At 51.7% G+C, this 14,537-nt stretch overlaps 1 protein-coding gene and 1 non-coding gene across 3 annotated transcripts; one reads left to right on the top strand and one right to left on the bottom strand.

The window, feature by feature from the left end:
- Positions 1-288: 288 nt before the first annotated feature.
- On the bottom strand, positions 289-9,247 carry NRN1 (neuritin 1). Of its 2 annotated transcripts, none has more exons than XM_015083092.3 (3): positions 8,998-9,247; positions 4,738-4,882; positions 289-1,482 (listed from the first exon to the last, which is right to left on the bottom strand). In XM_015083092.3, the coding sequence occupies exons 1-3, from the start codon at positions 9,050-9,052 to the stop codon at positions 1,254-1,256; spliced, it is 429 nt and encodes a 142-aa protein (XP_014938578.2). In that variant the 5' UTR covers positions 9,053-9,247; the 3' UTR covers positions 289-1,253. The 2 variants fall into 2 exon arrangements, with proteins under 2 accessions (XP_014938578.2, XP_053079099.1); XM_053223124.1 differs by lacking the exon at positions 8,998-9,247 and adding an exon at positions 5,068-5,439.
- Positions 9,248-13,418: 4,171 nt separating this feature from the next.
- On the top strand, positions 13,419-13,581 carry LOC113593989 (U1 spliceosomal RNA). Its single transcript, XR_003414365.1, has one exon. It is a non-coding gene; the product is annotated as a U1 spliceosomal RNA (small nuclear RNA).
- Positions 13,582-14,537: the final 956 nt, after the last annotated feature.

Genomic DNA, 14,537 nt, shown 5'->3' on the forward strand with positions numbered 1-14,537 from the left:
TCTGCGTGTGTCCTCTCGCGCAAGCCCAGTTCCCCCTAAACCTCACCTAGCAAACATCTCTGCTTTTCACTTATCAAAACTACAACTGCCTCTTCCTCTTCTTTCAGTAAACAGAATTTCGGAGAAGTGACAAAGTGACCTAGTTGAGGAGGGTCTGCTTGAAGGTGGTAGGTTACCAACTGGCTTGTGAACAGGTGCATGTATCATCTGGCATCCCGTGTCCCTACAGGGAATCCCGAGAACTGGACCAAGAAAGCAGGCTTGGGCAGGAAACAAACGACACCCCCGTTTCAAACAATAACTTTTATTTTATACTTCTCTATACTTTGTAGCAAATCTTTTTTTTTTTTGCTGAATTTAATTTATAATAAACTTTTTAAATTACATCTCTCTCTTTTTTTTAAAATCAAGGCTCTTTTATGTCAAAATCTTTTTTTAACTATATTTTAGATTAACATTTAACACCCCCCCCCCTGTGATCTATACCGTTGGATATTCAGGTATTACCGTATGTGTAACAGCTAAAACGAGAGGGAAAATAAAGGCAGTGGACTAGGAAAGATGCATCAACAACACCAGGTAAAGCTTAACCTCTCAGTGACCTTCGCAACGGTTCTGCTGGCAGCCTTTCCCTATACCCCCGAGATTTCCTCAATCCTTTCCCTCTCTCCCTCCTGTCCTTAAAACACAAAGTCGACGATCTGTCCTTTCACTTTCCTCGAGGAGAAATGTGCAGTGGAAATGATCAAAACAAGATACTGTGGAAGAAAGACGTGAGCGTGAGCTATTCACCATATGCCTTCCTCGTGGACATCTCTCTTGATCTCATTCCCCTGGCCTTCTCCTCTCCTCTCTTTGCTATTAGGAGGAGCCCATCATTTGTCATGTCTTAACATGATTAATATAGTAGGTGGCCCAGGGCCGTTCCTGAGATTCTTGTGCCAAAAAAATAAAAATTAAAAAAGAAATGGAGTGGGTTTGCCGTTTTCCTTGTTTTTGTGTGAAGACGGACTAAAGCTGAGGTCCGGTTTTGGCTGTGCTTGCTTGCTCACTGATTGGTAACATTTGGCAAATAAAACACAAGAAATCGAACGAAATCAAAAGGAGAATCGGAATTTCCCACAATCCTATATGAGTGTTTTCAGCAGCACAGAGAATCACAACGTCCCCAAAGAACGAATGGATCTTCCTCTCGATTTCCGGGAGCATGGAGTGAGTGTGGGTGGGCGCGCGGGGGGGAGCCGGCCCCGCGCTCAGAAGGAAAGCCAGGTCGCTAAAGCTGCCGAGAGAGACACCAGAAGCACTGGGAGCGCCGGGAGCAGAGACCCCGCCGCCCCGTTGCCGCTGCCGCAGAGTTCGAATAAGCTGCCTTGAATGTTGAGGTTTTTGGATTCTTTTCTCAGTTTATCCCACATATCTTTCGCCCCTTCCTGGCAATCCGTAAGGGCTGTGACCGTGCAGCTGTGGAAATCCTCCCAGTATCTGGCGAGGAACAGAACAAAACGGAAGAAGCAGGTTGACTTTGGGCTCGGGAAGGACCCGGGCCTGCGCCGCTGCGCCCCTGCGCCTCCCGGGTCGCGCGGCCTCGCAAACCTCCCGGGGACGCCTCCCCCCACCCCCCCACGCCACCTCTTCTCCACCGTCCCGGCGCTTGAGTCGGGCCAGGCGGGCCCTCGCCAGGCCTCGGCCCATCCAGGAAGCCGCCGTCCAAGGACAGAGGCCGCCCCCTTCGGCGTCTGGTTTCCCTTTCCCGCTCCCTGGCAGGGACCCGGCAGCCGGGAGCCGGGCCGCACCGGCTGCGCCGCGCTGGCACCTCGGCCTGCTCAAACAGATTGCTCGTCCTCCTCGGGGAAAGCTAGGAAAACAGTGCTAAGCCTTGCAAGCTGCCGCCCATTAATGCCTCTTAGCTTGCAAGATGGGTTACTTGCTCTGAACACGGCCCTCCCCTCCTGGCTTCTCACTTTCTCCTCCCCCTCGTCCCTTCTGTGTCCCTCCTCCCCCCCACTCGCTGCGGTACTCTCTCGCCTTCGCCCGCACTCTCCCTCCTCCCTTCCTTTTGTTTCCCGTTCTCCGATTTTCCCATCCTTTCTTCTTCCCTTCTTTGTCTTCCTCCTTTCCCCTCCCCTCGGTTTTCCTCTGTTCAGTTCCTCACTTCCTCTTCCTCCGCCTCTTCCCCTTCCTCTTCGGCCCTCCGTGGCCCCTGGCCTTGCTCTCTCTCCACAGTCCCCCGGCTCTGATTCGGTCCGGAGACGCCTGCCTGCCTCTCCCCTTCCCGGGTCGGTGAGTGTCAGTGCCCTAGGGCCAGCTCCGTAGCCACCTTCTGCTTTCGCAAATCCCGGAGCGCCCGGCCTGGGCGCTCTGTCCCTCCTCTTCTCCCCCTCCGCAGTCTTTCATAGGCTTGGGACCCCACGAAGCCTCCTCCCCACGGTCTGCCGGTGTAGTCGCAGCCCCCCAGGCCGGGACTCCGGTGCCGCCGCGGTGCCCACCGCTGCCAGCCTTCTTGGGACCCCTCTCCCTGTCCTCGCTCCCCGCCTCTTCCCGGAGCCCCACGCCTTCTTCCTCCTCCTCGGCTGAGCTCCTAGCCCCGCCCCCACAACCTTCAACCAACCTGTCCTTTTTTTATTGTCCCCCTTTCTTCTGAAAACCCAAAATAGATCCCTAGACTAAATATAATTCCAACCCGTGATCGATTCCTGGGGCGCTGTCTCCTTTCGGTGCTCGGTCGATCTGTGCGTCTCGGTAACTCCGGGCTGGCTCCCACTTAGCCCGGGCCTTTAGTGCCAGGTCACTAGCGACCGCCCTCCACGCAATTTGGTTGTATTTTCTCCTATCTCTCCCTTCTGCTCGCTAGCCTGGACTGTAAGTACGTTGAAGGCAAGCACCATGTTTGATTTATCCGTGTTTCCACTCCCACCCCATCCCCTGGCTAATAGAAAAGATAGAAATGCTTGTTGGATTGCCTTGAGCTCTGGCTGTTTTGTAATGACCTTTATGAGTCTCTAATTTATGAGGACTGCGGATCCTGAACCACAGGGCTTCCAGGTGCCTCAATTCGTAATAAATAGCAAGATTTAGAGAAACTAAGAGGAGCAGGGACAGCTCTCTGCTGTAATTGCACGTCCCAAAGGATATCTAAATCTCTCCTTTTTTATGCATGCCCAGATGAGGACAGGACCCTCTTGGAAGAGGACTATGGTAGAAAGTGGCTGATATCCACATGGAACTGAGAGGGGGTGGGCTTCAGCAGAGTGTTGAGCAACCAGTGCCACTAAAGAAGTGAGCCCAGACTGCAGCAGGGGTCCCCCTCACTTCCATTCTCCAGGACCAAGCCCTTGTAAAAAATTAAAATAACTTAGAATAACCAAATTCTGGCAAATAATGGAATATTGGGGAGCTGATCTATATTTAACCTTTCATCCAGCTTTATAGATATACTCTTACCTATCATCAGACATTCGGGATTAAAGTAGGTGGGCATGCAACCCAGATCCCACCTTTTGTCCTTTTCTGGTAGAAAAGTACCAGCCACCGAACTGCTGTGACTGTTGGAGGACACCAGGGTATTTAGGAAAGTGTGTAGCAAAATTGACCCCCATTTAAGTGCTCATAATTTAAACAAATAAACACCCCCCTCCCCAGGAATTAGAGAGAGGACAAGGACTTCACAGTATAAAAAAGGTGGTGCAGAGAATGGTTTCTCCAACCTACAGGGAACAGGGAACACCTCTTGTCTTGGCATTTTTTGGAAGGGTCATTATTGGGCAAGGGGTGGGAGTTACAGCTCTTTCTGAAAAATAAAGTAAAATAAGTGTGTGTGTGTGTGTGTGTGTGTGCGCGCGCGTGTGTGTTGCAGAGGATGGAGGTACTTCAAGGTCTGCAGCAGCTAAAATGTTGCTGGTCTACCACAGCTGGGCTCTCTGCTAGTTACTTCCTTTGCCAGTGGGAGCTGTACTTTCCAGTCAAGCTCTGGGAAAAGTCACCCAACCTACCTGACTGTGAACTGGTTCCTAGCCCTTAGCTGCCCTGGCCTGGGGATACCGAGCAGATGCAGAGAGGAGGGGGTGGAGCAAGGAGGGTGGCTATTCTACACCTCTAATTTGCCACAGACTCGGCAGATATGGTCACTGGGTTCCCAGGACTTACTTTCTTTGGGCAAAATCATTGGCACAAAACAAAATATCCCTTCAGTCTCTCTCTTAGAAAGAGGAAGAGGGACCCACGCTCCCTTGCCTACATCTCCATGTTCTTGGTGTGTATTGGAAGGGGGTTTCATCAGGGGAAATGGACCAAACAGGAGAGTGACTTTTCCTTTATGCAAACCTAGTATTTCCTAAAAAGCTCCTCAAACCAGAACCAAACGTTTTTCGGAGAGTACCCAGCAGTCCACTCATGCACATAGAAAAAAGAACGATGAAGACTGCCTCAAAGTAGAGCGAGGAACTGCTAGCAGCTCTCCAGACCCCTCCGGGTTCCAGTGTGCTGAGTGCGCGCGCCTCTGTGGGTGCCGGTGGAGCTGCGTAGGGCTGGGATTGGCCCCCGCGTGGGAGGATCATCCTCTGCCCATCTCAGGCCACAGGGTCCCCTTGGGTAGTGCAGACCCTGGCCAAGGTCCGAGGGCTAGCCCGCACGGATTAGCGCTGGCGGGGAATTCAGAGCTCAGGCGGGTAGGCGAGGCCCTCTCCGACCTCAGCAGCGCCCCCCAGAATGGAAACCTAGCATGCCAAAGAGAACACTTACGTGCACACGGTCTTGATGTTCGTCTTGTCGTCCAGGCCCTGCGGGTAGTTGGCCATGCTGTCGCCCAGCTTAAGCAAACAGTCCGAAAAGCCCTTAAAGACCGCATCGCACTTGCCCGCTGCTCTCACGGCCTGCACCAGGTACGCTGCGGGGAGGAGGGGACACCGGTCAGCAGCGCCGCGACCCTGCCCTACGGCCCCGCGGCCCACCAGCCCCGTCGAGCCGCCGCGTCCACTAGCGCCCAGCCTCGCGGGACGCCTGTGTTAAAGGTGAATGAAAGATGTGGCCCAAGAATGACTGACCCGCCCCCAACTAGTGTCCGGTGCCTACGGTCGGGTGGGTGAGCGTGTGCGGGAGGGGGAGTTGAGTCCATTCCTTTCCTGCAGCTCCCTCCAGCATCTCACTCTGCATCTATCTTTTTCTGTTTCCCTCGCCCCCTCTTCTCACCTCCCCCGTCTCTTTTATTTCTCCCTTTCTCTTCACTCCCTCCTTCGTTTCCCAACACTTCCCCAGCAGGTCCCTCCTGGCTCTCGAAGTGCAATCTTGCATTTCTGAGGTGACAGAGGGGGTCACGACAGCAGAGTGCGGGGGAGAGGAAGAGGTGGGCGAGGCGGCAACGCGTGGGGCCACGCCGCTGAACCCCAGGCCACGACGTGCGAGAAAGCCTCGGGCCGGCGCGCGGTGCTTGGTGGGTTCTCAGCAAACACTGCTGAATGAATAAATTAATAAAGTCTCTGGAACCCGGCAGCAGCCACCCAGGTGGATTGTTTCATTATAACACAGATTGCCTACCGTGGAGTTTGTGTTCCGAGGGAGATCCTCGCAGGCACCCTCCCCACCCCACTGAGAGAGAGCAGCCTCGGTGTCCGGAGACTGGGCGGGGGTGACGAGTGGTCGGGGCAGTCAGGACCCAGCAGAGTCACGGCTGTGTTTGCGCGGGTGACCCCGGGTTATCTCCGCGAAGGCCAAATCCGTGAGCCTCTGGTTGCGGCTGAGCTCCCCACACACCCGGAAAAACCGGCCACCACTCCCGCCCGCAGCGGGTGGGACCTTTTCTCTCCAGGCCCCAACTCTGAGGGGCACAGGTGGCAGTCGCCTGGGGCTCTGGGCCTCTAGCTCCTGGTTCCCTCCGGAGGGGCGGGAGCCGGGATAGCGGCTGGGACCGTGGGAGGAGGGGAGCGGGGAGGTAACCCAAGCGGCACCTAAGTCCTCGCTCATGGCTTCGGGGCGGTCAAACCCCAAGGCGCCGGACTGCCGCTGCGAAGGCCATTTCTCTCCACCCCAAGGCCAACAAATGGCTAAACGTTCGATGGCTCTTGGCCAAAAGCACGCCGGGGGCCAGGAGGGGCGCCAGTAGCGTTGATCCGCGCTGTTGGGGCTGGGGGAGCAGAGGGAAGGGGCGGATCTTAGAATCGAAATCGGCCTCCAGTACCCACGACCCTGAGCGCTCGCCCCCTTCCTGGGCAGTGTTCTGACCGCCACCGCTTTCGTAGGAATGTATCCGGAGAGGACTTTATACCTCACTGCCCCCACCACCCTCAGCCGCTGGTCCCCGAGAGCTGGGCCAGACGCAGACCAGAGGAAGGTGACCGAACCTGCAGCAGCCTCCGAGAGCGCCCCGTTAGCAAATTGCAGCAGGAAGAGCGAGGCGGGCCTTGCGCTTTCTAATCCGGAACGGGAAGCGCCGGGGAAGGGAAGGGACTAAGGTTAACTTCGACCTCCGCTCGGGCAGAGACGTAAACCTTCATAAATCTCCTTCCCCCCACCTCCGAGAAATATTAAAAGGCCTTGCGACTGCAATATTTAATATAACACTGAGAGAGAATAAACGAATCTTTGTTCTGCTAGAATGCGGTCACAATGAAATGAACCCTACGCGTCCTCTTCTATAATGCATGCCACAAATGCTGCTTTGCAGCGTCGAAACGGAATAAAATACAGTTCATCCTCCCCTCCCCCACCCAGCTCCCGTCTCTCCTTACCCTTTACCTCCACCCCCAAAACTCAGTGGCAAAAAAGTAGCCCCTAAGATGTACAGACAATATTTTAAAGGGGAATTGGGGCTCGCCTGGGGCGGGAAGCGCTCCTGTCACGTTATCTTTGCGGGCGCTGCTGGAAGAGAAGACCCTCCCTCCACACCGCGCATGTGTGAGTGTGTGCGTGTGTAAAATAAGAAGTCGTGAAATTTTTTTTTTTTTCAACTATGACTGCTTCGTCTCTAGTTCGCTGTGGGAGCACCGGGGCTTGCGCGCGGGACGCGTTTTGAGGCTTATGCATCTGAGCAGGTCATAGCCCGCGCGACCCTAGCTGTCCTTCCTGAACCCCGCTTCAGCGAGGCTCCGGAGGGCGACCCGGGCTCCTTCCCTGTCCTGTCCGATGTCCATGTCCTGTGCCTTTCCTATCCGTTCATTCATTCGTTCGACCTCTCATTCATTTCAAACTTCCTCCCGCGTGTCTTCATTTGTGCTCACCACCCTCTCCATCTCCCCGTCCCTTCCCAACCCCCACTTTTGTTGCCAAATGTCAATGACTTGGGATAGCTCCCAGCCATGAATTAAAGATCGAGGCTCTGGTGCGGGAAAGGGCAGACATTCGGGAACAAACATGCTCAATTTCAATTCCACAGCCAACAAATGGTCATTTTCCGGCCGAGGTTAATGTGTTCCAAGAGTATCCCACAAGCACAAACGCTCTCTCTCTTTCTTTCTTTAACCCCTCCAAAGTAAGGTTATATCCCTCCAGGAAAACAACCCCAAACCTGCTCCCATGAAAATCCCTGTATCAAAAATAACCGCTGTCTCCTGCTCTCTAAAAATTTGCAGGCTAATTGCTAAATGTCACATTCACTTATTTCCAACATTTAAGGCATTTGCTGCAATTAGCATTTTTTTATATTTATTTAATCTCTTTGCACTAATGTCAAAGATTCAAAAGAACCAGATTCAAAATATCAAGTCATTTCTTAAAGGAAAACGCCAACATCCTGCACATAGTCTAAAATCCCTGTAATGTTCATGCAACAAAATACACAAAATCATGTCAAATGCATAAAAACCCACTGCAGAGAATCCATTTTTAATATACAGATAACTCCAAACCCTGTTTCTTCCACATTTCTCACGAAGAGAAATGTACATTTTCTGTTGCCCCATTCCCTAAAGCACCCTCCCACCCAAATACTGCAAGGGTTTGTCTGTAAAGAATGCTACAGCCTGAAATGGTAGGAGGCAACAATTCCCTCAGTCTCCAGAAAACCCGTTTGAAGAGTTTCTATTTTTTCTCTTGTCCATTCTATTAATAATCTACTTCACTTTCACTTTTAGGTCAGGTTAATTAATGCTCCGACCTGCATGGAAGAAGTGGGTTTTCTAGTGCTGGCTTCCATCACGTCTTCCTCATTCTGGATGGAAAACGCGAACTTTTAAAAGCCCCAAACAGTATAACTACGACTCAACATTCCTTAACATAAAATGGGGACTAAATAAATCCGTAATAATTACCCCCAAACAAACAAAAATAAGAATCCCCCCATATGGCATATTGCAAACACTTCTTAACCCTTTCCTAGATATAAAATACAGATGCCTATGTGGAAAGGAACAGGCAAATATTCATAGAATATTGTACCCACGTATATTTGGCTGAATTCAACCTCCTTAATGATAAGCCTATTAAAATATGTGCTCTGGGGTTCCCTATCGTTCTCAATTTGCTCTCCAGCCGGATCTGCGGTGCCCGGTGCAAACGCTGCAGCTAGGATATGGGGGGTAGGGGGGCGGGAGAATGACAAAGTTCTAAATGCAGCAGTCTGAGCCCCGAAATATCTTTGCTTTCTGCACATAAACTTTCCATTCTAGCTGCCTAGCCATCTTGTTCCTGCATTCACCTTTCGACCCTTCAAAATAATACCTTGCAGCATCGCAGGGGCCAATGCATTGCCCCAGAGCTCCTGAAACCTGCTTTAACCCGAGAAAGGGAAGCAAAAATGGACGTGCGCTTTGGGGGAAAAAGGGGGGGAAACCCCCTTCTGAAAACGGCCAGCTGCATACATATCCTGGCGAACGTTTGGAGTGTCTCTCTCTCTCTCTCTTTTTAAGAAAAACCAACCCGGGACGCCCGAGTCCCTAGGAGCCGCTGCCCCCACCCTTGGGGTTTGCCGGCTTCTCCGCACCCCCGGGCAGCCAGTAGGTCCCCTCGGCGCCTCGGGCCGGCCGGCTACCGCCTGCCGACAGCCGCAAGCCTGGCCGGGCGGCCACTTACCTATTTGCACCGCGAGGATCAGTGAAATATATCTGCCGTTCAACTTAAGTCCCATCCTACGTTTAGTCAAACCATTTGCGACCGCAGACCTTTAAATAGTTAGTTTAGAGAACGCGGGGGAAAGCTGAAAAATAGGCATTGCCAACAAGTTCCAAGAGCGACGGAGACTTTATGCACGGGGAAGGCAGAGGGAGGAGAGAAAGAGAGGGAGCGAGGAAGAGAGAGAGAGAGAGAAAGAGAGAGAGAGGCTGAGAGAGAGGGGGGGGAAGAGCTGGGAATGGTTCACTCCATTAGGAGGGGGCGGAGGAAGTACAGCCTCACGCCCACGAGCAGGCCTGACGTGGGGGATGACACGGAATGATTTTTTTTTTTTTTTAAATAAAGACACCTTGGTAGAGATCGCCATTTATAGTCATCAGAAACTGGAATTAATCAGATATCTCCAATTAATGTACAATCCAAACGAATTCTCGCCTCCTGGGGGTGACCACTTGTCCGTCCCCGCAGCCACCCCCGCCTCCTCGCGGTTCCTGGGGCCCCCCCAACCCCGCCCCCTCCCGGCGCGGAACTGGGCTCCCTCTCCCCTCCCTGCCTGGAGCCGGGGAGTCCTGGCGCGCCCACTCGATTGTTTCAACTTGTTCCCCCTCCTCCATCAGCTCAACGGAGAATCCAGCCCCCTATCCCTACGTTGTAGTGGGGTTTAAACGAGCGAGAACGGGAAAGGGAAAACAGCTAAAGCAGCTCTATTAATTCGACATCCCCCCCCGCCCCCCCCCCCCCCCCCCCCCGCTCAGCCTCCTGTCCCCTGCACTTGCCTACTCTTTCTCTCCAACCCAGCAGCTGAGCTCTGCGCGCAGCCTAGGGCGCGTGAGCACACACTCACGCACACACACGCGCACGCCAATGAGCCGAGCGCCCCCTTGCCCGCCTGCTCACACCGCACGGGAGCGCGCACACACACCCAGGCCCTGGGGTTTAGTCTGCACACGTGGGGCCCCTGAAATCTCCAAGTGCCCTCGGTGAATCTCATCACTTCGGACGCCCCAGCCAGCGAGAGATGGGTTCACGAGACACAGCGACACCTGTTTTGGGGGACAGGAGAGCACGGAGAAACGAGCCTCTCTCTGCAAAGATGATTTTCTGATACTAGAGATTTTGCTAACTCAGTTTAGTTTCAAACTAAGAGCTTTAGGAAATTTCTTAGGCCATCGATAGTATGTGGGGTTCTTTCTGATCCTGATGCGCCTCTTGGGGTTATTTGTTGGGCCACACACACACGTACACACACGCACACACGTACATCACGTACGCACACGCACTCCCGCATCCATATACACCTGCACTGTCTTTTGATGCTCGGGCACAAATCCTGTGTAGACGCAGCGTACTCTGCAACGAAGTGCTTCTGCAGCTGCGTCTGTGCTCAGTGCAAGGTGCTAACGACGACAGCTTGAGTTAAGAATGAAAAATAAACAGGGCTGTTTCCTTTCTAAAGGCCGTTAAGCTTTGGTTTCTTTCCCTTCTGCACGAAAAGATGACTAAATCCCAGTTTTTTTAAATCAAAAGCTAAAGAAGGCATCGGCCAACTTTAAGTCCCCTAAGAAAGAACCCTCCCCCCACACACACAAAAAGAAAACGCCCCCTGAAATCTTCCAAAATTACACGAGAAAATATCAAGATATTAAATAAGCAGTAGAAATGCAAACGGATTAAGGAGATATCAAATCAAATTTACTTCCTTCAGGCAGCGTGCCATCTGCGCTCCCATCTCCTGGTCCCCACACTCAGCCATTTGGAGAAGCAGAGTCAGAAAAAGGGGCAAAAAAAGAGGGGTGGGACATGCTGTGGAGAGTGAGGGGCTGAAGGGGAGCGCGGGGGTACTGGCTGCAGCACTTTGTGACGTGGTGCCTCTGCACAGGGCGGCCGCGTCCCCGCGTCCCGCGGGAGCCGCAGACTCAGAGGTGTGGGCAGGGGCCCCGGCCCCGGGGGCGGAGCCACGTAGCTCCACCCGGTGACGTCACCAGACCGGTGGGTGGGGTGGCCGGGGGCCCGCCTTTCCAGCATCCAGGGGCTCTTTGGCCGGTGTTTCCTTTCCTGGTGCTCAGAGGCTCCTGGAAGGGCCGAAAGCGTAGGCGGGCAGAGGGCGGGGCGGGGGCCGGTGGCGAGAGGGGGGGTGTCCCTCGGACCCGCCCCCGACGCCCTCCAATGGCAGGGCGGGAGGTTGGTCCGAGGGGCGGGGCCTCGGGGGAGTGGCAGCAGGCCCCGCCCACAGCTCCGACCCGCCCCTCGGGGTCCCGCGCTCTGCCTGCCCAGTCGTCTGCTCTCCCGCCAGCCGTGAGCGGTGGCGCCGGTGTCTCTCTTAGACTTTTGCAGAGACGCAGCTGGGGGCGATTTAAGATTTTTGCCCTTAACGTCCTTGCCTTCTTCCTGCTACCCACCCATCCCGGATCTTCCACAACGTCGTTTTCTGAGGATGCCCTGGGATTTCCCCCATCCCAGCCTGGGGCTTTGGGGGTTGGGAGGAGGCAGCGCTAAAGGGCTCAATGAAGCAGAATGAAGCGGGGTGCAGGAGAGCTGCAGCCCGCCGACCCGCGCGCGTGCGCACAGCCGCCCGCGCTGGGGCTCTGGGGCCGGCTCTCGGCGGTCTCTACCCCGCCGTGCGGCGCGGCGCCACCCCCGAGCCCCCGCTGGCCTTCCCGAACTCTCCTCTTTCCTCCCCTCGCGTCCTGGCCTCCCCCGCCCGCGTGGGTTGCTTTGAAAGTGAGGAAATGAGAGAGCAGAGTTAGTACTACAAAAGGTTGAAAGCAGATGCTAACGGTGTTTTTTGTTTGGGTTTTTAAGCGCTTTTAAAATTGCAGGTCGTTTTGCAGTTAGGACTCCGTACAGGTTCCGTGGTTGCCAATGCAAGCTAACTGTTTGGGAACGTTGGAGGGCAATATCAGTAGTTGAAGGCGGCATTGGACAACATTTCTTCCTTTCTTTCTTTAATCCGATCAGTCCACCCCACACCGTATTAGAGGTGAAGGAGCAGCGAAGGAAAGCGGGGAAACCCAGGCCTTGTGTTGTGGGTATTGGCATGACCCCGACTCGTCTCTACGCTTCTCTAGGTGTCAGTTTACTGATCTGAAAAACGGACATAGGACGCGATCTCCAAGATGGTTTAGCCTTTGACTTTTGTGAACCGGAGATTTTCTCCCAACCGTTGATGGGGTTGGGAGTGGGGATGTGCACGCAAAGAACAAAGTCCATGCAAGTGTGCTTGCTGTAGGCCAGCTTCTGGCAAAGGGCATGTTTCCATTAGATAAGCAATTTTGTTTAAAGCTAAAGAAAATACGGTGAAGGATAGGGGAAAAAAGCCATTGGTGCTGTTTGGGTCTGCATATCACATTGAGCCAAAGGTACCCCTGAAAGTAGGTCTGCATAATTAAGACAAAAATATGCAAAACTTTTTATCCCTAAAACTGCCAGAAAGAGACCATGTCTAATTTTAAGCCTGGTTGGCATCGACTTCCTCCCTCAGTTCAAGTTTGCTGCCGCCCCAGCCTCAGCAAGTGGGCATGCATATGTTCCACACACACACACACACACACACACACACACACACACACACACACACGAGCGCCTGGTGTGGGCCAGACCTGCGTTCCGTGTTTCCACATTGGCAACAGGGCAAAGCACTGAGCCAGTCCATCCCCCCAACTCTCCACCAATCCATCATAAGTGGACTTTCCAGAAGCTGCCATTTCAAAAAACATCCCTTGGAAATTATCTGCAAGAGCAGTTGTCAGGGCCACTAGAAAATTCTACCTCTTTTTGGTCAGAAAGAATCCATTGCTATATTAAAATGGATTGGTCTAGCAATACCTCTCTCTCATAAATGTAGTCTGTCATTTTTTATAACTTTGTTAAAAAGAAAACCTCAGCCCCAAGGTGGAATTACTAACCCCCAGGACAGCAAACCAAGACTTAATTGCAATTTCAACCTCTCTAGGAATGGAATTTTAAAGCAAATCAATCTGGAATTTTCTGGTCAGCAACAATTAGGTAATCTATCACTTGGGCCCTCTCCATCCTTCCCTGCACTACACCACCAAAGGCAGAGGAGATAATCTGTGTGATAAAGCCCCTGCCCTTCTCCCCCAAAGGGAAGGGGAATTTGCCAGAAACAATCCTTTCTTTTCTTTTGCTAATAACTTCTTGTCCCACTCTCCCTCTAAAATCCTTCAATTTTATACAACTCCTCAGAGCTTCTCTAAACTAGCTAGATGGGATGCTACTTGATTCATGAATTGCTTAATAAAGCCAATTAGATCTTCAAATGTACTCAGTTGAATTTTGTTTTTTAACACTTTCAACTGAAACCTTTGATCAAAATATGAATGTAAAGTATAATACTCTTTACTTTAAAATGAGAGCAACTAATACTTATCTGACCAGGGAGATAGCATGATCATGAAGGTGGTTTTCCCATGGCAAGGCTATCCATTGCACTCTGGATGTGCTGACCCCTGCGACTTCCCCAAATGTGGGAAACTCGACTGCATAGTTTGTGGTAATGGGGGACTGTGTTTGTGCTTTCCCCTGGGGGAAAAAAAGAGAGAAAATGAGAACTATACCATGTTTAAGTAATCGTATAAATTAGGAGGGGAATGATTTTTTTGTAGAGCTATGTAGGTAGGGGTTCCAATAAAAATCCGTTTCGGATCTCTCTTGGTATCTGGTACTTGGTAAGATGATTTTTCACTCTTTCTCTTTAAGTTTATTTATTGATTTTGAGAGAGAGAGAGGAGATAACTCCAGTAGGGGATGGGCAGAGAGAGAATCACAAGCAGGCCCTATGAGCCCAATATAGGGTTCCATCCCACTAACTGTGAGATCATGACCTGAGCCAAGATCAAGAGTTGGTCACTTAACTGACTGAGCCACCCAGGCACCCTGATATTTCACTCTCTAAGCACTGCTTCAAAATTAGTTTAAATTTCTGGGCTTTACAAATATGGTGACTGAAAAATTATTTATGCAGAAATTTGAATTCTGGGAGCAAATACTGTGTTTGAAATACATCAATGTGATTAGCTTTCTATTTAAAACTAATATTTCAATAAAAATTAACATTGTTATGGAATATACACACAGAACAATGCACACAAACCAAAGATGCCCAGGACATTGATTTATCACACAGTGGTTCCCACTCACATTGAAATAGTCAGGACAGACATGCCAACTAAATGCAACCTTTTTTTTGGAGATAAGATCCTAAATCAAAAAGGCCAGAGACTTGTTAGACAGTTAGCAAAATTTCATTGTGGTTTGTGAATTAGACATTAGTTTGTACCATTGTGTATTACCTAATTGTAGAGTTGCATGCTGATTATAGAGAAGGATGTCCTTGGTTTTTGTTTGGTTGGTTGTTGGTTTTGGGGTTTTTTATTGAGTAGGGAGAGCATACACTGGAATGTTGAGGGGTAATGAGACATTATAGCTACAGCTTGTTTTCAAAAGCCTCAGAAAAGTAATGGCAATCATGGAGATAAATA

This window comes from Acinonyx jubatus, chromosome B2, assembly GCF_027475565.1.
Source record: "Acinonyx jubatus isolate Ajub_Pintada_27869175 chromosome B2, VMU_Ajub_asm_v1.0, whole genome shotgun sequence".
Taxonomy (NCBI): domain Eukaryota; kingdom Metazoa; phylum Chordata; class Mammalia; order Carnivora; family Felidae; genus Acinonyx; species Acinonyx jubatus.

Excerpts from the sequence above, each read along its gene's own strand:
- NRN1 (XM_015083092.3), bottom strand. The coding sequence starts at position 9,052 with ATGGGACTTAAGTTGAACGGCAGATATATTTCACTGATCCTCGCGGTG. Across the intron at positions 4,883-8,997 it reads GATCCTCGCGGTGCAAATAG|CGTACCTGGTGCAGGCCGTG; the intron begins GTAAGTGGCCGC and ends TCCTCCCCGCAG. Across the intron at positions 1,483-4,737 it reads AACATCAAGACCGTGTGCAC|ATACTGGGAGGATTTCCACA; the intron begins GTAAGTGTTCTC and ends GTTCCTCGCCAG.